The following is a 26,841-nucleotide window of genomic DNA, read 5'->3' as shown; positions in this document are numbered from 1 at the left end:
CGTTGCCCGCCGGCCGGACCCGTGCGTCGCCCCTTGCGGGGTCAGCGCGGGGCCGAACCGGCCGGGCCCCCACAGTACATTACCCCCAAGGGGCTCTCGTGCCTCCCCAGTCCCTCCAACAACTACCCCTGTTGGTGTCGATGCATGGGTCACACCTCCGCAACCCGCTACCCATTCCATACCACCACAACCTTGCTCACCCACACCTCGCACCTCTCGTTCCATACCCTCCGGACCAGCCATACACCTCACTCGTGGCCTCTCACGAACATCCGGGTCTATCTCGACCCCCAAGCTTATTAAATCACCTGGCGCATCATACGCACGACCATATTGGTCACCACTTACACCGGGTCCTCTTTCTCTTCGCTTCTCCTCCATCACCTGCGAATCCCTCATCCGGTTAATGAGCACATCATCACGATCCGAACACAGACTTTGGACCAATTCTTTTACTTCCTCCTTTATCTCTTTCTTATCCTCTCTCCGTCGCTTTTTAATTTCGCTCACCCCTTCTTCCACTTCTTCTAATTTCTGCTTCACCTCCTTCATCTCCTCGTGCGCCCCTTTAAGTTCTTCCTCTAACTCCACTTTATTTTTTTCTATGTGCTCCCGCACCTCCCGCTCTTTAACCTCCATCACCTCTACCACTTTGTTCATTTTTTTCGTCAAGTCCTCATGTACCGTCTGACACTCTTTTTTAATTACCCCTACGTCCTTTTTTATCTCCTTCTGCGTCGATTTTAACCCCTCTATTACCGCTGTGTTCTTCTTTACCTGTTCCCCCAACTCCTTTTGTCCCACTGTCAGTTGTTCTACTCCCAGCGTCAACTCCTCTATACCACTTTGCAATTTTACAGTCCCCTTTCTCACCTCCTTCTCCATGCGCTCCTTACAGTGCCTCACCTCCTCGCGCACTCCTCCGACCTCCTCACTCACTCCTCTTCTGATCTCCTCTCCCATCACTTGCATCTCCTGCCCAGATGCCACCCTCATCTGCTCCATTTCCTCCCTGTGAGCATCCAGTTTAGTTTCTACCCCCATTCTGACCCCCTCTATCTGCTGTCCCATTTGGTTAACTTCCCTTTCCGCTTGGTCCCTCATGTCCCTCAATTTGCCTTCCATCCTGTTTTCTAACCCCTCTAACCCACTTCTCACCTCTTTTATCCCATTGTCTAACCCCTCAAAATTATTGTCTAACCTCCCAAATTTCTTGTCTAACTCCTCAAAATTATTGTCTAACTTCCCAAATTTCTTGTCTAACTCCTCAAAATTATTGTCTAACTTCCCAAATTTCTTGTCTAATCCCTCAAAATTATTGTCTAACTTCCCAAATTTCTTGTCTAATCCCTTAAAATTATTGTCTAACCCCTCACTGGTACCCCTCGCTTCGTCCCTCATTACCCCCAATTGCTCACTCTGCAGTTTGAGGGACGCCTGCATTTGCGCCATAAATTGCTCCATGAGGGCCTGCATTTGGGCCATCCCTCCCACTTGTGCAGCGGGTGCGGCCGCCGTAGCTATGTGCGAGGCGCCATTTCGCGCGCCCGTTACCTCGTGCGTGACGACGCTATTTTGCGAATCTGCTACCCTCACTGCTTCGCTCTCCTCTTGTCCCTCAATTTGGTCCTGGATCGACCCTGCCTCACTCTCCACTACCGGACCCCAGCTGTCTTGGTCTGCCATAGCGCGACTTTCAAAATTCGGGTTTTTATTTCCGTATAACAAAATCGAATTTCGCCGTTATAATTTCGTCGAGCGCAGTAAACGCGCTCCGGATCGATTCTACTACAAATTTGGGCCTAATAACGCGCGGGAAACGCGCTCCGAATCGATTCTACTACAAATTTGGGCCTACTAACGCGCGGGAAACGCGCTCCGAATCGATTCTACTACAAATTTGGGCCTAATAACGCGCGGGAAACGCGCTCCGAATCGATTCTACTACAAATTTGGGCCTACTAACGCGCGGGAAACGCGCTCCGAATCGATTCTACTACAAATTTGGGCCTACTAACGCGCGGGAAACGCGCTCCGAATCGATTCTACTACAAATTTGGGCCTAATAAATTTAGTCCCGGGTTCGAATTCCACTCCTCGACACCAATTGTTACAGACGCGGCTTAGATGTTATTTACCGAGCGGTTTGGTATGATCACGTCTGCACAAGTTACCCGATTATACCCGAACGTTGACTAATCGCGCTACGCTAGATCAATGAAGGAAAAGACACACGGCTGGGATTAAAATGACACGACACCAGGGATACGGTTCTCAAGACCTCCGGAGGAGATTATATTAGGGCGGAAGGTCAGATTACAGGGATGAGAGGTACAGCATAGTAAGATAGGCACTAAATTACGGTCTTATATTAACCCCAACAGACGACAGATAAACGGGACAAAAGGCTGACTCACACGGGGATTGATGGCAAGGAAAGCGGGTATCGATGGCTCAAGGTGCACTCTTGGCTCAAGGACAGGGTACTGTACGGTCCAGTAGATGCAGGGAGGTCACAGCGCTCGGAGGTCACGACTGGTACTTCGTCTTCAAGCTCGGGGCGCATCTCACCTCACATCCGGCAAGTGGCTGCGTATATCCGGCGGGGAGTGACACGCCCTCGGCTCGTTAGCTCCGCCCAGATGGAATCGGTCCGCCCTTCTTATTGGGTGCGGGGGGTTTACCAGGCTCCGCCCTTGACGAGGAGCTGACAGCCAGCCCCTTCGTGGTAACCCCGTGGAGCGCATGGTCCGGAGCGCATTGTCAATGGCGGCTAACCGAGCCGGTGTGAGGACGCACACTCCCCCGCGCAGCGCCGTTGTTGTAGTTGTTGTTTGTAGTTGTAGTTGTTGTTGTTGTTGTTTGTAGTTGTAGTTGTTGTTGTTGTTGTTTGGGGAAGAAGATGGGAGGAGGTATGGGAAAGGTCCTAAACTCACTACTGGTGCCATATAATCACATTCTGGTGCAACGAAGAGTCAGAATTAATGGAAACGAGTCCTTAACTGACATAGACTAAGAATAACTAGCAAGATGTCCGAAAGTTGTCTACGTGAGATGCGGTGGACCTGGGCACGACATTTAATGGGGGAAAAAGGGGAAGGTCGGTTCTACAGAGTGTTGTTTACAGACAATGGGACTAGGGAATGGGGGATTGGGGATAGTTGGGGAGTATTGGGGAAATAGGGGAATATTTACAAGCGGATATGGAGGCCAAATTCCATATTCGCAACAATATTTTCACTTTGAACAATGCTGAGAAAATCCTCCCCCTAACCCCCTAAAAAAAATTCCCCTGCGACCTTGCATTTCATTATTCTTCTTCAGTTTCATCTGAACCTTTGCTCTCTCTCTCAACACGTCCTCCCTCTCTGTGTGTAGGCAGACTCAACGAATCGTCGTGAGTCACAAACCACTCCCTGCCATCCAGCCAGGGAGTCATTTGTGGAATGGTCATCTGTCTGTGCACTGTGATGGGAGACAGCAGGTGAGTGAGTATCCTTGCTGAAGGAATGATGCCCTGGCCTGCTGTGTTGCAGTGATTCAAAGTAGTTTATCGTCTTGATAAATCAAAAATTGCCATGTGTAGATAATGGGCGCCATCTCTATCCTGTATTAACTAATGTTACAATTGTACCAAGTCCTTTTGTTGTCTTGAACATAGTGATTATGGAGGGGGCTTGCAGAGATGGTGCTTCACAATGTAATTATGAGTTCGTGGTTTTTTTTTTCTGCGTCATTCTGCTGGTATTTCCTTCCCTCTAAAGATTGAGGCACAAATTTGTCATCAAATGCCTCGTCTTTGCAAACACAGAGGGAGGCATTTTCAGGTTTTTTTTTTTTTTTTTTTCGGCGATCAATGAGACCATCCCTCGGTGACTCCTTTGGACTGAAGTTGACTTGGGATTTCTCTGCATTGTAATGCACTTTTGTCCATAACATGCTATAGTTTTTCATGAAATCAAGACTTTGTGTATGTATGTACAAGGTCTGTACGTGTGCACTTTGCAAAATTTCGAGTAGCACTGATATTAAGTATTTCCTTGTAAAATGTTGACCTCGCATATCTTTGATTTCAAACTCGTCAATGGCAGAACTGTTTTTAGGATTGCCGCGTCCTTCACCCCTACGTTTGTATTTCAGACTGTTTCTGTTAAGGTCGAAGAATCGCTTGATACCCTGAAAAAGAAAAAGGATCCTCCTCAACCATCGAGCCCATCCCGAACTGATGTAAACCCTCCTGTGCCAATCTCAATTCCCACTCTTGAGCCGTCCAGTTCGATCATGTTCTTCCCTTCAACACCTGTTGGCCGATCATCAGGTATGGTGACTGTTCTTTTTTTTATGCACAATTGGGAAATACCCATTTATTTATTTATTTTGCATTGATCAGAGCTCATTGAGAAGATTCCACAAAAATTGTGTGCAGGACAGACATTTGTAGTGTACTTTTACATTAATTACGAGGATATTTGGAGACCATACAAAACAAACATGTCTGACATTTGGGAACACAAAACAAGTTTTTGTTCAAAAATAAAATAGAATGCACCGGCCCAGAGCCCCCACAATCGGTCCTAATGGTGGGCCCACCCACCCTCCTGCCCCACTCCCCCACCCACCACTGCACACTGCATTGGAGGCCCACTCCTCCATCAGGGCCCGCCCAGCCCATGCCTAGCCGTCCACGCCCATCATCATCCACTGCCATGGGGGCCTGCCCCGCCATCTCCCGCCTCCACCGGGCACTGTCGCCTATTGCCGCGGTACCCGCTTAACCATTGCCTATGCCCCCCAGTCGTCGTCCACTCGGCTTGCTCTGCCGTCGGGCACTGCTTCGCCATCCGTCCACCCCCTCCACCCCTCTCCTCCTTCTTCCACCATCACCACTCCATCCCTCCATCCCTCTCCACCACCCCTCCATTCCCCATACCCCCCTCCCCCCTCACCCCCCCCCATATCCCCCCCTCACTGTTGTCCTGTGCCATTCCCACCTCCTCTGACCACCTGTCACCCATCCGTTTCTGGGGTTTTTTTGTGGGTGTTTGCAAAATAGAAATGCTGATGTTACGTTTCAATGAGAAGTCAAAGAAAGGGAATAAACTCTCATTGCCGTCTTGTTGTCTTCATTTGTTCTTGTCTCTTCTCTTTACCGTCTTTCCCCTTTACGGTGCACTTCCTTCAGAAGTAATAATTGAATTTGAGAATCGGGCTGATACCTCAACAAAGTGGTACCTCTCTTCTACAGGTCCTGCTAATATTCAGGTTGGTTAGCTCATCTTTGCATTCCATCGTCATTTTTTTGCTTTTATGATTGCAGTTTGACAATGTCAGTGATTCCACCCACACCTACCACGCCCCAAATAACGGCTTTTATTTGATAAGATGCAATCGCCTTGAAGTAAGTTTCAGAGAATGAACGTTTCCATGACGAGCTGTGAACTTTTTATAGTTGAGAACCAACCATGAACAGGTAGTCACTCCATTGCAGGTTGCTGTAGATTTCAGCAGGAATATAGAACTTGCATGGTGTGTTGGCTCCCAATGGCCAAACCTTGCAAAAATGTCCACCACTTGATGCCTTTATATGGGACACCTAACTTCATGTCCTGCTAATAATGACAAATGCAGTAATTCAACACCCTGGCTGTGAAATATCAGGGTAACCGTTTAGAGTCGTGTCAGGGATGGAACCGAGTAGATGGCTCAAATTTGAGTACATACAGACAGACACCGGATCAGCACATACACAGAGACAGACACAGTCGAATGGTCTTGGCAATAGAGATTTCAAATTGTTTGACATTCAATAACAAGTAAACCACTCTGTGCTGCATATCCATCACAGACCTCATATTTTTTGGCTGTTGATCATACACCAGGTCTTTATCACTTTGAACATTTGGTCATTTATGAGGTTTTTTTTCCATCCTGGTGGCCCTCTCCGAGCTCCTTAATCACATTGGGCGAGTGAGGCATCTTGGCCAATTATTCTTTCACAAGTGAGCATAAACAGCATCTTGTTGCAACCAATTGACGTCATTTAATTCAGAACAGCATAAGCAGCTACAGTTGGTCAATGTGCAGGTGCAATCTCATGCTGAATTCAAATGATTAAAATGCCAAGAGATTCAAATTACAGGTCAATATGGCCAAGAGATTCAAATGATGGTCAAGTTGTTGTTTTTTACACCTGCAGGGTATTTGAAATGTAACAGTGCACTGAATGATGGGCTTACATTTCTTTTGTTTGTCAATCTTAAAATTAATATGTATGCTTGTTTACTTGGAGGTATCGTTGACTCGTGAGCTAGTGAACTTCTGCTAGCTGGATGTTAATGGTTTATTCCTAAGGCAACCCATAAATAATGGTCCTAACATTGGAAGAAAAGTGTTTTTGGTGCAGCATGTTTTTAGCTATGATAGGAAGTACACTAATGAAGTGCAGGATTTGTTTCAGGAGAAATTTGGCGAAGCGCTAAAAAATTGCCTTGTCAAAATTGTGGAAACGCATCAAAAGGTTTCAAGAAAATGTCGCATTAGACGATCTTGAAGTGGTTGGCTGAAAGTTGTGACAGATGTGATACTGCAGGGTGTTAGCAACCGTTTGCAAAGAAACTCAAGAAGATCTCTTAGATGCTTGTCGCAACAAGGTGTCTCACTATCCTCTACACAGAGCTGTACGGAATAAAATGAAGTTTGTTCCCCATAAAGTGCACGTTCATGAATTGCCTCAGATGCACAAAATGCGGATGAACCTCTGTCAATGGCTCAAATTTCATAGCAGAAAAAAGGGATCAGGTTTTCGGCTGCCCTTTCTTTACGGGTGAGGCGTGCTTTAACATATCTGACTATACGAAGAGCAAGAATACCAACATTTGGGCCACAGATAATCCCCATGCAATCTTTGAAAAACCATTGCATGATCAAGACACACTTCGACATCGCGACGTCGACCGATATGTCTCTACCCACATTATTACATCATTACACATACGTGTATCATGTTTGATTTAAGTCCCTTCAGCTGTTCTCAAGAATCACATTTTTTTACATGACGTGGCCTTTGACACCGAAATCGAATCAGTTCGTCTTTGCATCATATGTGCTTATACCAAATTTGGTCAAAATCCCATCACTGTTTCACAAGTTAGCGAAGTATCAGAATTTTTACCGAACAGGACCTCTGACCTTTTTGACCCCATAATATAATCTGTTTATCTTTACTTCATTTCCATACTTGAGCCAAGTTTGACTTGGTTCCATTCAGCCATAAGTTATCGCAGTAACGAAAACCTATTGCAGACTGACCTTTGACCTCTTGACCCTGACCCCAACATGTAATCAGTTCACCTTTACATAATAACGTACATATTTGATCTAAGTTTGATTTAAATCCCTTCAGCTGTTCTCAAGAATCACTTCTTTTTTCTTTTCTTTTTTACCAGATGTGGCCTTTGACACCAAAATCGAATCAGTTCATCTTTGCATCATAATATGTACTTGTACCAAGTTTGGTCAAAATCCCATCACCACCAGTCTTTCTGTCTTCTACCGACTCCTCTCCGGCCTTGCACCCTCTGTTCTTTCTGAGCTCTGTCCCCCCCATATTCCTGCAGGACGCACAAGGTCTGCCAGCAACCCCTTCTGGTGAAACTGCCAAAATCAAGACTCTCTGCTCACCTTCACTCTTTCATTCCTCTTTTCCCTCCTCTGGAACAAACTCCCACACTCTCTTCAATCCCACTCCTCCCTCAAGATCTTCAAAACAGCTGTTCACCAGCATCTCGTATCTTCCCCCACCCAAAACCTTGATCTTTTTTACCCCTGTTAATTTGCCCCAAATTCACGTTCTTCAAATTTCCCGTTTTCCATGTAGCCCACCCCAGCCCTCTCTCTTCCACAGATCTCCTGGTGTTCCTGTTCCCCACTGTTGTTGTGCTTCCCTTTCTTGCTTTCTCTTGTCTCCTGCTTCCTTTGTTTTATGTTACATGTGTTATCTCCTATATGAGCCTCGACTTTGTATACAAAAAAAATAAATAGAAGAGGTGAAAGCCAGCATTTCAGAGCATATCCATGGATGGCATCCATGCTGAAGAACTAACTGTAGTTAGTGCTTCAAAATGTGTGTAGACGTGCCCAACTTCACCCACAAATGAAGGGGTCGCACTTTCAACAAATTTGCTGAAACCGTTCGAGAATTTTTAAAATCAAATGTTCTGTTACCTCTGATATGTCTTTGTTTATTTGGCAATAAATACTTTTCTCTGAAAGACGTATTTTTGCACAGGTGTTAAGTGTCAATTGCACTTTCTTTTGAAACACCCCATGCTGTTCTCCTCAAAGCCTTTAGATGTCGTGCTTTGGTATTTTGGTGCATTGAGTGACAATTGCTCTTTAAACTTGTATTCTGTAACAATGCACTTCCAGCTGCGTGTTCTTCGGCAGTGTTTGTTAAACAGGCCACTCACTGTTCGGCCACTGAGATACACTGTTGTAGTTCAAAGAATGGTCACTGTCTGTTTTATTATTTTTATTGTTTGTACATCAGGATTTGGAAAGCAGGAGGAAGGTCAACCCCGTCTCCTACAACGTTTTTCATCTGCGGTCTTTGTCAGGAAATCTCCTGCCTGGCTCCACTGGAAGGGTAATGTTGCGGAGATGCACACATTTCTCTCTCTCTCTCTCTCTCTCTCTCTCTCTCTCTCTCTCTCTCTCTCTCTCTCTATCTCTCTCTCTCTCTCTGTGTCTCTTTCTCTGTCTCTCTCTCTCTTCTTGCCTCTCTCGCTTCTTGCCTCTCTCTCTTCTTGCCTCTCTTCTTGCCTCTCTCTTCTTGCCTCTCTCTCTTCTTGCCTCTCTCTCTTCTTGCCTCTCTCTCTTCTTGCCTCTCTCTCTTCTTGCCTCTCTCTCTTCTTGCCTCTCTCTCTTCTTGCCTCTCTCTCTTCTTGCCTCTCTCTCTTCTTGCCTCTCTCTCTTCTTGCCTCTCTCTCTTCTTGCCTCTCTCTCTTCTTGCCTCTCTTCTTGCCTCTCTCTCTTCTTGCCTCTCTCTTCTTGCCTCTCTCTCTTCTTTCCTCTCTCTCTTCTTGCCTCTCTCTCTTCTTGCCTCTCTCTCTTCTTGCCTCTCTCTCTTCTTGCCTCTCTCTCTTCTTGCCTCTCTCTCTTCTTGCCTCTCTCTCTTCTTGCCTCTCTCTCTTCTTCCCTCTCTCTCTTCTTGCCTCTCTCTCTTCTTGCCTCTCTCTCTTCTTGCCTCTGTCTCTTCTTGCCTCTCTCTCTTCTTGCCTCTCTCTCTTCTTGCCTCTCTCTCTCTCTCTTCTTGCCTCTCTCTCTCTCTTCTTGCCTCTCTCTCTCTCTCTCTCCTCTTGCCTCTCTCTCTCTCTCTCTCTCTCCTCTTGCCTCTCTCTCTCTCTCTCTCTCTCCTCTTGCCTCTCTCTCTCTCTCTCTCCTCTTGCCTCCCTCTCTCTCTCTCTCTCTCTCCTCTTTCCTCTTTCCTCTTTTCTCTTTTGCCTCTCTCTCTCTCTCTCTCTCTCTCTCTCCTCTTGCCTCTCTCTCTCTCTCCTCTTGCCTCTCTCTCTCTCTTCTTGCCTCTCTCTCTCTCTCTCTCTCTCTCTCTCCTCTTGCCTCTCTCTCTCTCTCTCTCTCTCTCTCTCTCTCTCCTCTCTCTCTTTCCTCTTTCCTCTTTCCTCTTTTCTCTTTTGCCTCTCTCTCTCTCTCTCTCTCTCTCTCTCTCCTCTTGCCTCTCTCTCTCTCTCTCCTCTTGCCTCTCTCTCTCTCTCCTCTTGCCTCTCCCTCTCTCTCTCTCCTCTTGCCTCTCTCTCTTCTTGCCTCTCTCTCTTCTTGCCTCTCTCTCTCTCTCTCTCTTGCCTCTCTCTCTCTCTCCTCTTGCCTCTCTCTCTCTCTCTCTCTCCTCTCTCCTCTTGCCTCTCGCTCTCTCCCTCTCTCTCTCCTCTTGCCTCTCTCTCACACTCTCAATTTGTTTATTAGTAGTGGAGCATGAAGGCCTTTTGGGGATCGTAGGTGGTAGACCAACGGATTTATTATTGATCTTTGCAGGTCCCGGTTGCTTTCTTGCCCAGGGAGGTTGGGAGGTACACCCAGTTTTGGGACCTGAAGGGCCAAGCACAGAGTCGCGGTAAAGCAAATGGAAAGCAGATCCAGCTCTTTGCCGAGGTACTCTGCTCCACCACGTGACTTTTATTCACTTTTTGACTACAAATGTTTTGCTTTATTGATTATTAAAGTGGGCACCATTATTTACCATTATTTGTAGAGAAGGCTGAATAGGCTTGCGGACTTCCTCTCCTGTCATAGTCAACGTGTAGCTCTAAATGGAATTCTCTCATTTCCTCTTCCTGTCCAGGATGGAGTCCCTCAAGGCAGTGTTTTGGGTCCTTTGCTTTTTCTGGTATTCATTAATGATCTCTCCGACTCTCTGGAAAATCCTCTCTCTCTTTGCTGATGACTCCACTCTCTGCCGCTCCATATCCCAACCCTCAGATCAGCAGGCTGCAGTCTCCTCACTCTCTGCCGACATGGACAAAATCAGAAACTATTCCAACACTAAGAATATGACTTTCAATCCTGGCAAGTCTCACACTCTCACTTTGTCTCTCCGAAAAGATCATCTGGAAAACCTTACCATCTACTTTCTCAACAATCCTCTCCAAGAAGTTCTGGTACTCAAGCTTTTGGGTCTCACTATCTGCCATGATTTTTTCTGGGAAAACCACATTTCCAAGCTGGCCTCCAAAGCCAGTCGCTGATTGGGCATCCTCCGTCGTGCAGAATCCTTCCTTGGCACCTCTGAGCTTCTCACCACTTACAAAGCTTTCATCTGCAGCTTGATGGAATACTGCTTTCCCCTCTGGGCAGGTGCTCCTGCCTCACATATAGCACGGCTTCACGCTGTAGAAACCAAGGCCTTTAGAATCATTGGTATCTCCCACGATGAAGCTGATTCTGAGGGCCTTTCACTCGCTCACCGCAGGCATTTGGTGGTCTTTCTGTCTTCTACCGACTCCTCTCCGGCCTAGCTCCCCCTGCTCTGTCTGTGCTGTGTCCCCAAAATATTCCTGCAGGATGCACAATGTCTGTCAGCAACCCTCTTTGGTGAAACGACCAAAATCAAGACTCTGCCCACCTTCACTCTTTCATTCCTCTTTTTTCCTGCCTCTAATTTTCATCCCACACTCTCTTCAATCCCACTCCTCCCTCCACGTCTTCAAAGTGACTGTTCACCGCCATCTCTTATCCTCCCCCATCCAAAACCTTGATCTTTTCTACCCCTGCTAATCCACCCCTAATCCACCTTTTTAAATTCTGTTTTCTTTCCTGAAAGTCCTAGTAGGGTCCATCTTGTTTATCCCGTGTACCCTGCCCCAGCCCTCCCCTTCCACAGATCTCCCGATGTCCCTGTTCTCTACTGTTGCTGTGCTTCCTTCTCTCTCCCCCTCTTGTCTTCCGCTCCCTTTATTATATGTTTTATGTGTGTTTGTTTGTTTTTATGTTTTTTAAATGTGTTTGCTCTTACATGAGCCTTGACTTAGTATACATAATAATAATAATAATAATAATAATAATAATAATAATAATAATAATAACTAGAACTGCCACTTTAAAACTGCTGGCAGTGATGACCGGTTTACTTGCACCCACTTTTGATGCAACCTCTTTGGTGAAAACCATTATTTTCCCCTATGGGCCGGTGCTCCTGCCTCACACCTAGCTCGGCTTCACGCTGTTGAAACCAAAGCTTTCAGAATTATTGGAATCTCCCGCGATGAAGCTATCTCTGAGGGCCTTTCACTCACTCACCGCAGGCAGGTAGGTGGTCTTTCTGTCTTCTACCGACTCCTCTCCGGCCTTGCACCCCCAGCTCTCTCTGTGCTCTGTCCCCCAAATATTCCTACAGGTCGCACAAGATCTGCCAGCAACCCTCTGATGGTTAAACTGCCGAAATCTCGGCTCTCCGCTCACCTTCACTCTTTCATTCCTCTTTTCTCCCGCCTCTGGAACAAACTCCCTCACTCCCTTCAATCCCACTCCTCCCTCCAGGTCTTTAAAACAGCTGTTCACCACCATCTCTTATCTTCCCCCATCCAAAACCTTGATCTTTTCTACCCCCGCTAATTCACCCCAGATCCACCTTGTTTGAAATTCCAACTTCTTTCCTGGAAGTCCTGGCAGTGTCCATATGTTTTATACCTCTCCCACTGCCCCCTTCCCACGCCCCCCCCCCCCCAAAGCCCTCGCCCTCTCTCAGATCTCTCGATGTCTCCATGTCTCTCGGTCCCTGCTCTCAAATGTTGTGTTTGTGTCCTTCCCCCTCTCTCCCCATCTTGTCTACCGCTCCCTATGTTATATGTTTTATGTGTCGGTTTGTCTTTCTGTGTGTTCATGTGATTAATGTTCGCTCTTTCACGAGCCTCGATATTGTATACAAAAAAAAAAAAAAAAAAAAAAAACCCCACTGTTGATACAACCCCACTTTTGATACAACCCCACTTTTGATACAACCCCACTTGTGATACAACCCCACTTTCATTGGACATGCTTTGACACAACCCCCATGGATATAACCCCGACACACACACACACACACACACACACATACACACACATCCCCACACACACACACACATTCCCCCTACCCCCCACCCACATACACACACACAAACACATGCACACGTCCTCCCACCCCCACCCCCAACACACACACACACACACACATATCCCCCCACCCCTAACACACACACACATGCACACAGCCCCCCCACCCCCAACACACACACACAAACACACACACATATCCCCCACCCCTAACACACACACAAACACATGCACACATCCCCCCACCCCCCCCCAACCCTAACACACATGCACACACACAAACACCCCCACACCCCTCCCCCCACACGAACACCCCTCCACACATACACCCCTCCACACACACACATATCCACCCGCCCCCTCCCCCCACACGAACACCCCTCCACACATACACCCCTCCACACACACACATATCCACCCGCCCCCTCACACCCACACACACATACACACACACGCACATCCACACATCCACACACACACACACAAACACACGCACACATCTCCCCACCCCACTCCCAACACACACACACACACACACACATATCCATCCCCCCCTCCTCCACATGCACACCCCAACCCCTCCACACACACACACATATCCCCCCCCCAACCCACACACACACACACACAGACATCCACACACACGCACATCCATACACACACACAAACACACACACATCCCCCCCACCCCATCCATTTTTAAAAAAATTTCGTTTAATTAACGATATCTGCCACCCGTGGAAGAACGTCCTGCCGTGGCATGACGTCATCCGTGGCCCGTGCCGTATGTCAGCGTAGAACGAAGTATCCCGTCGATCGAACTTGGTCAAATTTTTCATGATTGTCACCAAATTTGTTGTGGTATTTTGTTAACTCATCCGAGGCAATACGACAATCGAAATCCGATTTGAAATCGGAGCCAAATTGACGCCGTAAGGTGTGCCTGCACGTGTGGATATTTTACCTGTGGAAGATTCACTTTGGAAATACGCTCCATTTAAAATGTTAGATTTTGCATAACTTCGTCATTGTAAATCGGATTTCCACAAAATAAAGGTCACCATTGCTTGCAGATACCTCTCTTTCTCCTTAAAATTGAAGACAGGATGAACTTCAGAGCGAGAAATAAGCCGAGGCGGCGGAGAGTTTTACAATGTTATTTTCCAATGTAAATGACAATATCGTGTAGTTTTACGAAAATTCATCAGAATTTGCCCAGATTTGTTGCATTCGAATGTTAACACCCTCTAGCGACTGTCAAATCCGAAGACAATTTAATTTCGAGCTACCCTTAGCTCGTGAGGTGGTTATGTCACATGGCCTGGTCAAAAAAAAGTGTTGTGGTTCTTCTTCTTCAGGCAATAACAACTTCTAGTTTCCAGACCGTACATCCAATCATCTTGAGATTTTGCACACCTGTTACTCTTCATGACTTCTACTAGAGTATGAAGCTTCACGTCGATCAATAAAGCGATTCAAGAGATATCCATTTAAAAAAATATATTTTCGTTTAATTAACGATATCTGCCAAACCACGTGACCTATCGCAAATTCTAAAATGACATTTTAGTAGACTGACATGCTGAACAGATCTGTGAATTTTCTCCTCGATCGGATCAAAAATGAGGGAGGAGCTAGGTTTTAAAGGTTCATGCTTAAAAACGTCATAACTCTGAAACCATGTGTCGGATGATGTCGTGCTCGCTGACTTTTTTGTTCGTCATGAGTATGCGATGCCGCTTGCAAAGTTTGGCCTCGATCTGTTCAGCCGTTGCAGAGAAAAAGCGGTTTCCGTGTTTTCACGAAAAACAATATGGCTGCCGAACCACGTGACCTACGACGTCATATTTACCATTAAAATATTCTACAGACCGAGTCTCTCCTATGGTGAAAATTTTATCTCAATCGGCCCTATTATTGCAGAGAAAATGTTTTTTAAAGGAAATTAAAACTTAAAATGGCAATAGCACTCACTGTGAGACGTGGCCTGGCAGGACAAATTGGTGTGTTTCTTCTTCTTTCAACAATAAAGACTTATAGCTTCGCGACCGTACATCCAATCATCTTGAGATTTTGCACACTTGTTACTCTTCATGACTTCTACTACAGTATGAAGTTTCACGTCGATCAATAAAGCGATTCAAGAGATATCCATAAAAAAAAAAAAATTCGTTTAATTAACGATATCTGCCAAACCACGTGACCTATCGCAAATTCTAAAATGACATTTTAGTAGACTGACATGCTGAACAGATCTGTGAATTTCTCCTCGATTGGATCAAAAATGAGGGAGGAGCTAGGTTTTAAAGGTTCATGCTTAAAAACGTCATAACTCTGAAACCATGTGTCGGATGATGTCGTGCTCGCTGACTTTTTTGTTCGTCATGGGTATGCGATTCTGCTTGCAAAGTTTGGCCTCGATCTTTTCAGCCGTTGCAGAGAAAAAGGGATTTTCGTGTTTTCACGAAAAACAAGATGGCGGCCGAACCACGTGACCTGCGACGTCATAATTACCATTAAAATATTCTACAGACCGAGTCCCTCCTATGGTGAAAATTTTATCTCAATCGGCCCTATTATTGCAGAGAAAATGTTTTTTAAAGGAAATTAAAACTGAAAATGGCAATTGCACTGGGAGATGTGGCCTGGGTGGACAAAATGGTGTGTTTCTTCTTCTTTCAACAAGAAAGACTTTAGCTTCGCGACCGTACATCCAATCATCTTGAAATTTTGCACACTTGTTCCACCCGATGAGAGCTACATTGCATTAAAAATTCAAGTCGATCCATGCAGTGGTTCAAGAGTTACAAGCTTTTTAAAATTTAACTTCCATTATTTATTGCGGCCAAACCATGTGACTTATCAAAACATCTCAAGTAACGATGAAACATCCCCCCATGTGGAACATTTGTGTAAAGTTTCCACTCGATATCTCCAAATTATGGAGGTGATTCCATTTCTAGTTTGAAATTTTAAAACGTCATAACTCTGAAACCACGTGTCGGATGACGTCGTGCTCGCTGACTTTTTTGTTCGTCATGGGTATGCGAATACGCATGCCAAGTTTGGGCTCGATCCGTTCAGCCGTTGCGGAGAAAAAGGGTTTTTTGTGTTTTTTCACGGAAAACAAGATGGCGGCCGAACCATGTGACGTATGACTTCGAAAATTTTCGCATTCTGAGTTTTTTTTAACTAAGCATCTGGGAAAAAAATCCCATTTTCGGGGGAGAAAAATTTTTGTTTGACGAATTCTTACCTCTTAACGTTAGCATTTTTAATATACTCGATACACATGTCTTTTGTTCCCATTAAAGAGTTCTTTAGAATGAGCCATTCCTCAAATTTTTCCATTGAGCCGTTGCGGAGATACAGAGGGGAAAAATTGAATTTGTTTTACAAGATGGCGCCTACACCACGTGACCTATGACGTCATAATTAGCATGAAAAAATTCTAGGAGCCGAGAGGATCATTTGATGAAAATTTCCTGTCAATCCGACCAGCGGTTGCTGAGAACATTAATTATGAAGTTTTCGGAGGTGCAAAATAGGGCAGAAGAATAATAATAATAAGAAAAACTCTAGCAGTAATAATAGGTTACTCTCCATTTATGGAGTAAACCTAATAATAATAATAATAACCCCAACTAAAAGATATTTACCTCTGCCACTGAAGGTGGATGGAGGTTGTGTTTTCACCCCTGTATGTCTGTTTGTGAACAGGATATCTCAAAACGTTGTGGATGGATTCGGACGAAACCTGGTGGACAGATTGGGTGTGTGGCAAGGAATAATTGATGCAATTTGGTGAAGATTCGAATTCGAATCTGGATCAGTAACTTTTTTAAGTGATTCTTCCCCATTGAGAGATGGGGCTAAAACCAATATATAGCACAATATCTCAAAAAGTTGTGGACGGATTCGGCCGAAACTTGGTGGATAGGTTGGGTGTGTGACGAGGACTAATCGATTCAATTTTGGTGAAGATTAGAATCCGGACCCAGCTACCAGAATTTTTTTCAGTGATTCTTCACCATTCACTGATAGGTCCAAAAACGATTTATGGCATGATGTTTCAAAAATTTGTGGATGACTTGTGCAACAACTAGGTGGATGAGTTGGTTCGGCGATAAGAACAAGCTGATTAGATTTTGGTTCTGGTCTGGATCCAGATCCATGTCGGTGGGATACAGAACATTGACTGTTCAGCCGGTCGGAGGTATGCTCTCTACCGAGTGCCCGCTCTAGTTTGCCTCTGTTTAGGGAACAGAACACACACACCCACAACATGCATTTTAAGGTCATTTTCCCTGCAAGAGCGGGAGTTAGCCCCGCTAAGGGAACAGAAAGTGACACTTATTTATTTATTTAAGGAAAAAGGCACATCCAAACAAAAAAAAACAACTAGACATACTTTTCTAATCTCGTAATAAACAAGCAAGGGCAGATATGGTCTCGGGCGATGTTTCACCTGTTTTCCAGCGAGCTTCCTCAGGCCAATAAATCCCAAACCTCAGTGCATGTCTGCTTTTATTCCCTGGACAATTCATTTCCAGTCATGTGCTGGTGCGAGAGGTCATTTGAGGAGAGTTTCTATTTTGCCGAACTTTAAGTAACAAATGCCAATTCCATCATCGATGGACTGCTCTGCTCTTTTTATGATTTACTTGTGATCTGGTACTGCTCCCTATTGCATGTGATCCCTTTGTTAGGTTTGGACATGAGTAAGTGCGTGTGCTTGTTGTTGTTTTTGTGTTTCCAGGGCACGAACATGGCTGGGTTTGTGTCCAGGTTGGACGTTGTGACGTGTGGGTTGCATGATTGCTGGAGTTTCCGTTAGGTTAGTTTCCGTCTTCACTCTGCTCACCTTCACTCCTTCATTCCTCTTTTCTCCCGCCTTTGGAACAAACTCCCTCACTCTCTTCAATCCCACTCCTCCCTCCAGGTCTTTAAAACGGCTGTTCACCACCATCTCTTATCTTCCCCAATCCAAAACCTTGATCTTTTCTACCCCCGCTAATTTCACCCCAATTCCACTTTTTTGAGGTGACTTTTGACTTCTTTCCTGGGTGTCCTTGGTGTCCTTGCGTTTTATACCTATCCTGCCTCCCCCCAGGCCCTCTGCCTCCCACACATCTCCCGATGTCCCTGCCCTCAAATGTTGTGTTTGTGTGCTTCCTCCCCTTCTCTCCCCATCTTGTCGACCGCTCCCATTTTTATATACTTTGTTTACTTGTTTGTTTGATTTGTTTGTTTGATAAATGTTAGCTCTTTCACGAGCCTCGACTCTGTATACAAAAAAAAAAAGAAAAAAAAAAAGGTGTGTGTAGACGTTGTGCTGGGGATCAGTGTTGTTTTTTTGTTTTTTTTTGCTCACCTTGTTCAGCTGTTTGTACCATCCAGTTTTTGACATTTGTACGAGAGGTATGTTCTGAGTATGTATCTTGTGGGTATGTTCAGAGGTATGAGAGGTATGTATCTTGTGGGTATGTTCAGTCTCCCCAGTTAGACACCCTCTCAGCTCTTGACGTGCCATGTTTCCAGTATCAATCTGTCGTTTGTTGGACTTCGTGTCCTATCAAAGTCAAATTTGTGGTCAGATTTCAGGCAATGACGTGCTATGGCTGAATATGTTACCTTTCCAAACCTGCCTGCTCTGTCATGTTTATCTAGCCTTTCTTTCAAATTCCTTTGTTTTCCATAATGTAGAATTGGTCACCGTCTCTGCATGGCGAATAGTAAACTACTCTGGATTTGTCATTAGTTGAGAGTGTCCTTTAGTTTTGAAATGGCATTATGGATGGTATGCCGAGGTTTGTACACTACACCAATCTGTGCACTGTGTCCTGTCTCACCAATCCTTTCGGAAAGGCAATCTCACCAATCCTTTTGGAAAGGCCCGGTAGTACTGCAGTATACAGTGCCTAAGCGTATCTGGCTCCTGCTCTGCCCGTTTTGATTATTTTGGGGGAAGAGAGTATCCCTTTACTCTACCCATTACTGAGCAGGATTCCTCCAACTAATCTAATTTCTTTAATTGCATCGACTTTGGAAAATGGCACGGTCCATGTCCGAGCTGCCAATGTCTTTGCTTCACTGCGTTTGTGGATGATTGGTTTGCAGAAGTTAAAATCCAATCATCTGTTGGTATAGGTTGGTTTTCTGTAAACCGACATCTTCAGGTAGCCATCAGGCTTCTGGTGAAGCCCCACATCCAAGAAGGCCAATTTGCTTTATTTTTCAATTTCATTTATAAAGCTAATTTGCTGGGAAATACCCAGCCAAATTGTTGTTGTTATATCGCCCTGGACAGTTCTCTCAAACACGCCTGCAGCATGGAGGGAGCCGATTGGTCTCTCAGAAGCGGCCCAGAGATTCCGCATATCCAGGATGGTGTACCCACGCCTTCTCGAATCAGGGCCATGACAGAGTTAGAGAGAGAGAAAGAGAAAAGAGGGAGGTCATCCCTGATAGTAATGCCCAGTCAAGTCAAGAGAGACTAGGTTTGAGTTTGCTCATTTGGAAGAAGGCCCCAATGGTTTGTTATACGCAGGACAGGGAGGCCACGGCCTTAGTAGCTGTTTTGAGTCTGCAAAGTGATACAAAAGTGACCAATATAGCAATTTTTGGTAAACAGGACGACTAATTGGTCCGTCAGTGAAGCGACGGCTAGGCTGTGCTAGTTTATGATAAAAAAGAGCAGAGCAAACCATCAATGATGTCATTACCTTTTGTTGCTGGTGTTGGCTTAGCGGTTAGGGTGCCGGCTTGGAATCCTAGGATCCTGGGTTCGAATCCTGGTCGATCGCTGAATTAACGCCAGGGGGGTTGACTCAGCTTGTCATCCTTCCGAGGTCGGCAAATTGAGTACCAGCTTGCTGGGATGAATGATCACGGTGTGTACCCCGATTTAGAATAGGTACACCGTATCCCTGCGCATCGTAAGAGGCGACCAAGGGTTGGCGTCAGGAAGGGCATCCAGCCATAAAAACATTGCCTCAAACAGGGAACCATGATTGTCATGGGGCCCGCAAGGCTAACCCACGCTCTAGCGGGGAAAATGGCCTTAAAACGATCATTCATTTTTTCATTATATTGACCGCACCAGCACACCGGCACGTGATCGCCTCCTGGAAGCAGGTGAAAACCTCACCTGAGACCAGATCTGCTCTTGCTTGTTTATTACGAGATTATCAGAGTACATTTGGTTACTTTTTGATTGGGCCACCTTTTTCCTTTTAAAAAGTATAACCCCAACCTCCTCAATCTTGTATCGTATATGAGGGACAGTAATCTTTCTACATCCGAAAAGTTTATGAGATTGGATGGTTTTTCCTTTTCATTCCAAATGCTGGGTGACTCGGTCATTTGGATGAATATGCCCGATTTGCTTTGGGCAGTTCAGGTAGATGAAGGCAAATTTGGGTTTAATTAATTATTTTTGGACAGTTGTCCTTTTTCTTTTTCAGTGAAGTCCATATTTTGTGTGAACGTTTTCCGGTGACGGTATTAACCCTTTGAATACGGATGACGTCCAGTGCCGCAACCTGCGAAAAAGTTTTGTGTACGGATATTGCTACACGTCATTGACTATACCTATAAATAGATCGTCAGTACGTGGTTGCATTCCCGTACCAAAATGCCAAATTAATCCTGTACCGGGGGTATTTTTATCAAAAAAAAATCCCGTACTCAAAGGGTTAATCTCATTTCGTAAAATGTCTTTCCTTGGTGCAATATCTTGTCGTTTTCTTTTGTTCCAGTCCTTTGCAGAACCAGAAGGTGTCGCTGGAATATCAGAAAGACCTGCAAGAACCGCAACAGGCATTCCATCTCAACCTCAGATTCCTTCCTCAGTGTCTGCTCAACCTCAGATTCCTTCCTCAGTGTCTGCTCAACTTCAGATTCCTTCCTCAGTGTCTGCTCAACCTCAGATTCCTTCCTCAGTGTCTGCTCAACCTCAGATTCCTTCCTCAGTTTCTGCTGAATCCCGGATTCCTTCGTCATTTTCCCAACCTACATCAAACGTCGTAATGCCAAGTACACGGTAAAGTCTGCATGACAATGCTGGGAAGGGTAGGTGGGCAGTTTGGCTTTCCTGAAGTTATTTTATAACATCGATGAAGCGATCGGAAGACTTAAATAGGGGGAGGGGTGGGGAGAGAAGTCCAAAGTGACATGGAACAAAAATAATGAGATGTGTGTAGCTCCGGGGGGGGGGGGGGGGGGGTGGGGCATAGGGTGGGGGAAGTGGAGAGGGGGAAAGAATAAGTCGATCGTGTGTGTCGAATATCTGTTTCCAGTCATTGCCCTGAGCTGCTATTTTAAACGAATTGGACCATAGAGTGAGATAGAAGACACGATGGGTTGGTGAGGCCTAAAGTGGGAGATGAGGGCCAATTGGAGAAATGAGATCTTGGAGTTGGAGAAGCGGACAACAATTTGTATTATCTGCAGAGATGCCTATTGCTGTGCCCTTATCTCTTGTAGTTCTGCAAATCCACCTTGTGCTCTGGCTCTGTTTTAATAAGATGTAACTCTGGTGTAAGTAAAATTATTTTGCTGAAAGGATGCCATCGCAGGTGTGACAGTATGTACAGTAAACAGTGTTCTTTCTCCATTGTCATTACCTGACACTTACTTGGCTCGCTCAGCATTTGGACGGCACTCCAGGAATGGAAAGCTGCAGGTGCTCAGCATAACCCTTATTTTGTATCGAGCAAGCATAAAGAACTGCGAGCAAGTTGTCCAAGGCCTGATAAATGCTCCCATTTCATTTCGATCACTGCATTCCATAGTCATAAATGAGATGGCACCAGAAAGCCATGGCCATTAAGGGGGCTGACTTTGCGTCATGGAATGTACCTCCAAGGAAAAGGTTATTTTGGGAGTTATTATGTATTGCCATTTGTGGTGATATTTTATTTGATTACGATGTCAAACTGAAGTCCTTGCTCCATGTCCAGATCCCGAGCTTGCTGGAAGCGACCATCGCTGCGTGTATATATCGGATCAATTGTTTGTGTTCCGTAATATAGGAGAGAATTGTTGTCATATATTGCGTCACTTTTGACTGGGATACCAAAATTGTACCGTCGTTTTTATCGTTTCACTTTTGCTTGACAAATGGATCAAATTGTGGAAGAAAAAAACAAAAAAGCTTTATTTACCCACAGTGCTTTACTACTTTTAAAATTCAAAAGGGCTTTCAAAGGGAAAACTATGTGTGCTGTTAGCCCTATGTGGTAAATGTAATGAACCATGGTGAGTGATTATGCCACTAAGTCTTGATAATGGGTAGGAATCCATGACTCCAGGAATGTGAACACCGTGTTGGATCTAAAATGTGTAGTAGATGCAGAAAATTGGTTCCAATGTCAGATGGTCAGAAACTGGTAGATGACTGTGAGTCTACCTTCAAAGGATCTTCAACCAGCATTCCCCAGCTTCGACAGACACACAGACAGACACACAGACAGACACACAGACAGACACACAGACAGACACACAGACAGACACACAGACAGACACACAGACAGACACACAGACAGACACACAGACAGACACACAGACAGACACACAGACAGACACACAGACAGACACACAGACAGACACACAGACAGACACACAGACAGACACACAGACAGACACACAGACAGACACACAGACAGACACACAGACAGACACACAGACAGACACACAGACAGACACACAGACAGACACACAGACAGACACACAGACAGACACACAGACAGACACACAGACAGACACACAGACAGACACACACACAGACACACACACAGACACACACACAGACACACACACACACACACAGACACACACACAGACAGACACACAGACAGACACACAGACAGACACACAGACAGACACACAGACAGACACACAGACAGACACACAGACAGACACACAGACAGACACACAGACAGACACGCAGCAGAGGCGCACGCACGCACAGAGGCGCGCGCACGCACAGAGGCGCGCGCACGCACAGAGGCGCACGCACGCACAGAGGCGCACGCACGCACAGAGGCGCACGCACGCACTCAAAGACACACACAGACACTCAAAGACACACACAGACACTCAAAGACACAGACAGACACTCAAAGACACAGACAGATACTCAAAGACACAGACAGATTCTCAAAGACCTTATAACCCTGCACAACATTATCTTTCTTGGTACTATATTATGGATAACCTCATTGGTCTTCATTTTCGTTCATATTTATAAAAGCCTTTTTTGGAGAGCGTGTAATGCTGAGTGATGCTGTTTGTGCACAGGTGTCGTGTTGCTGATGTGTACTTGGCGCAGGACATTTTCCATTTTGACGCCATCCCTGTGAGCACCCGATGCACCTTGAAGGTGCCCATTAGAAACAGCACTGACCACCCACACCAGGTCAGCACACCTATAGGTCCTCCATCATATTCTTCTTTAAAAAAAAATAATAATAATATATACACAGTTTTAGATATAGGTATTTATATAGATTTTTTTTTTTGGCCCAAATGTGTACTGCTTATTAATTGGTGGTGGTCACGTTTTTTCTGTTTGCAGTTGAAATTTATCCATCCACAGAAACCGTTTCGCGTCAAATATTCAAGATACTCCATTCGGTAAGGCCTTGAACGATTTGTTTTCTGCTACTATCTGAGCTCACATGGACACTTGGTTGCAGTTGGGTTTAAACATGTAATTGGGTTGGTCTATTTTGCATTCTCATCTGCGCCGATGTGACTCAAGATGGTCGGAAACCAGGTTCAAATCCCATATTGCTCTGTCCATTTGTCTATAGTTCACTAATGTCCTTGTAAGTCACGATAACAAACACTGCTGTCTCCTAATGTCTTTGTCCTACATATGGTTTAAGTACAAGCTACTCTGAGCATTAATTAGTTCAATGCAAAAACAAAAATTACGCCGGTGTCTGTGAACATGGTCGTCGGTGAATGCAGTTGAGGGTGCTTCGAATTTAACGTTCTCACGGCAGTTACAGTTTTGTACCTATTTTATGGGTCCGTCCTTGTAATGTCCAGGTCGCTTTTTAAAAAAAAATTGCCGACAGTTCATGGGGAAATTGCATTAAGCGATAAGCAATCGTCACATCAAAGGCTTACTGCGGTGATGAGGGTCAAAGTCAAAGATTTGAAGTAAAATATTTAAATATATGTTGATACCCCACACAGCACAACCCCGCTATGTGCAGATTCGCATTAGCATTAGCAAAAGTTTCGAGATTAAATTCACCGCATCAACCATAAATACGACCGCTAGGGTTGACATCGCCGGTAGCCAATCGGAACACATCGCCTCTCAAGCAATCTGCCCTTTCTCGTGTACCATTCTGAGATGCCATGAGCTATGAAGGCTTATACAAAAGAGCATCTACTTGTCTGGAAATCTTACTGAAAGGTCTTGGTTACTATTGACGTTTTTAAGACTAGTTCTTGTGCGATTTCTGTCCAGCCATAAAGACTTGTTGCGACAGGAATGGATTTGAGACGAGAGTTGCTACTCATGGACAACGGCCCAAGCCACCCACAGACCCTCGACACATTCCGGATTTCGTTAGCAGTCGAAGTTTTGTTCATGCCACAAAACACGACTTCCCTGCTGCAGCCTATGGGCCAGGGTGCTATCGCAATTGTCAAGGTGTATTACCTGTGATCAGCTGCTCAGTGAAACTGATGGGCAGGACAAGCAATCCTTGAGAGACTGGTGGAGAGCTTACAGTCATGACCAAAAATATTGGCACCCTTACACTTTTTTCAAATAATGCACCATCTCTTCCAGAAAATTGTTGAAATTTAAAAACCTTTTGGGATCCACATATGTATTTCTTTGGTTTGCAGTGGAACAAAACAAAAAAAAGCTGAAAAAAAAATACTAAATCTTAGCTTATTCCACACTGAAATCCTAAAATGGCCTGGACAACATTATTGGCAACTTTTAGAAGTTGTTAAAAATAATTGGATTTGAAGCAGGTGATTCTCCTATACTTTTGAATTGAACTCACCTGTGGTGAGTTGCAGGTGCCTGCAATATAAAAATCACTCATTCAACCAGTTGGAATAGAGAAAAGGAGTCATTCTGCTGTTTTGTGTCATGGTGTGTACCGCAATGAGCATGGAGAAAAGAAAGAAAACCAGAGAATTGTCTGAAGAGGTCAGACAAGATTGTAGCCAAGCATGTACAATCTCAAGTCTACAAGTCCATCTCCAGAGACCTCGACGTTCCTGTTTCCACCGTACGCAATGTTATCAGGAAGTTTAAGGCCCATGGCACTGTACCGCCCTGGACGTGGCCGCAAGAGAAACCTTGAACGAAGATTGCAGCGAAGGATTGTTTGAATGGTGGAGGAAGCACCTCAATCAACTGCCAAACAGATTCAAGCTGACGTTCAGACACAACGTATGATTGTTTCAACTCGCACCATCCGTCACCAACTCGATGAAAGGGGGTATCTATGGTAGGAGACCCAGGAGGGACCCCACTGCTGAGAGAGAGACATAAGAAAGCCTGACTGGAGTTTGTGAAACACACCTGAACAAGCCAATATCCTTCTGGGAGAATGTCCTGTGGACAAATGAGACCAAATTAGAGCTTTTGGTAAAGCACATCATCTCTATGTTTACAGAAAACAAAATGAAGCCTACAAAGAAAAGAACACCTTCCCGAAAGTCAAACATGGAGGAGGTTCAGTGATGTTTTGGGGTTGCTGTGCTGCCTCTGGCACTGGGTGCCTTGAATGTGTACACGGCATCATGAAATCGGGAGATTACCAGAGGCATTTGGAGCTCAATGTTGAACCCAGTGTCAGAAAGCTGGGTCTCCGTCGAAGGTCATGGGTCTTCCAGCAGGACAATGACCCAAAACACACTTCAAAAAGCACCCAGGAATGGTTCAAGACAAAACGCTGGATTGTTCTGAAGTGGCCAGCAATAAGTCCAGATCTAAATCCCATTGAACACCTGTGGGAGATCTGAAAACAGCAGTTGAGAGAAGGTACCCTTCAAATCTGGGAGAACTGGAGCAGTTTGCACAAGAAGAGTGGGCCAAGCTGCCAGTAGAGAGGAGTAGGAAGCTCATTCATGGCTATAGGAAGCGTTTTACTGCTGTTATTTTGTCCAAATGCTGTGCTTCCAAATATTAAGTCGAGGGTGTCAATGTTTTTGTCAATGCCATTTCTTTTTATTTTCTGATTTTAAAGGATATATTACGTTCTGAATCAAAATCAAAGGCTCTGTAATGTTAACAGTGGAATAAAAAATTGTGGAGACCAAATACTTTTGTCAATTTCAACTTCTTTTGAGAGAAACTTTTAGAAACACCCAGTGCCAGTTATTTGAAAAAAAGTGCAAGGGTGCCAATATTTTTGGCCACGACTATATCATGAAGTTCATCAATAACAATGATTAGTCTTGGCAGGAAGTCACTGAGAACTGTATGAGTAGTGTTTGGTGGAATGTATGGCTGGACATCGTCTGTCTTTGTCGGATTTGTAGAAGAGGTGCCAGCAGTCAAACGACATGGCAGAGGTGGTCAACCGCGTCGGGATTCAATCGAATCAACGTGGAGGTAGTGCAGGAGCTTGGATGAGCATCGTGTTGCACAGCAGGACAACAGCACTGCTGTGGAAGTGGCTCCAGCTGAGAGGATCCTCACCACTAAGGTCCTGCACGAGGTCATGGACCACTAACGCAGGACTAGACCTTCTGCATCAACACAATGATGATTGGGAGTGCAGCAGTGCCGTTAAGTACAGGAGAATCCCTGATGCAAACCTGCTTAGATCAGCCATGAATCTAAAACCAGGCAGGAGAGTCACATTTCAGCAGGACAACGATCCGAAGCACCAAACTAAAGCCACATTGGAGTGACTGAATAAGAAGTAAATAAATGTTCTTGAGTGGCCCAGTCGAATTCCTGATTTGAACCTAATTGAACATTTATGGGGAGACTTGAAGATTGTTGTCTATCAACGATCCCCATCAAACTTGACAGAGCCAGAGGAATTTTCACGTGAAGAATGGGCAAAGATTTCACCATCTCGCTGTGCAAAGCTGGTAGAGACCTACTCAAAAAGACTCGTAGCAGTCATTGCTGCAAAAGGTGCTTCCACCAAGTACTGACCAAAGGGGCTGAATACTTTTGCAACCAGTGAATTTTGATTTGTACATGTTTTTTACAGGTATTCCTGACATGTGACCTCCTTC

General features: G+C 45.1%; 1 protein-coding gene across 3 annotated transcripts in view; it reads left to right on the top strand.

The window, feature by feature from the left end:
- CEP192 (centrosomal protein 192) overlaps positions 1-26,841 on the top strand; it is a 129,258-nt gene that overhangs the window by 90,420 nt on the left and 11,997 nt on the right. For 2 of the 3 annotated variants that reach the window (XM_068128309.2, XM_068128308.2), the window contains exons 39-46: positions 3,379-3,484; positions 4,141-4,318; positions 5,183-5,262; positions 8,549-8,644; positions 10,048-10,164; positions 20,364-20,647; positions 22,906-23,023; positions 23,183-23,241. In XM_068128309.2, coding sequence (XP_067984410.2) covers positions 3,379-3,484; positions 4,141-4,318; positions 5,183-5,262; positions 8,549-8,644; positions 10,048-10,164; positions 20,364-20,647; positions 22,906-23,023; positions 23,183-23,241 — 1,038 coding nt within the window. Of the gene's footprint in view, positions 1-3,378; positions 3,485-4,140; positions 4,319-5,182; positions 5,263-8,548; positions 8,645-10,047; positions 10,165-20,363; positions 20,648-22,905; positions 23,024-23,182; positions 23,242-26,841 lie in introns of those variants that run through there. The other variant, XM_068128310.2, reaches the window with a different exon arrangement.

Source organism: Myxine glutinosa, chromosome 9, assembly GCF_964187855.1.
Source record: "Myxine glutinosa chromosome 9, kmMyxGlut1.1, whole genome shotgun sequence".
Classification (NCBI taxonomy): domain Eukaryota; kingdom Metazoa; phylum Chordata; class Myxini; order Myxiniformes; family Myxinidae; genus Myxine; species Myxine glutinosa.
Note: the sequence above shows the minus strand (reverse complement) of the source record. Positions and strands in the feature narration are given on the sequence as shown.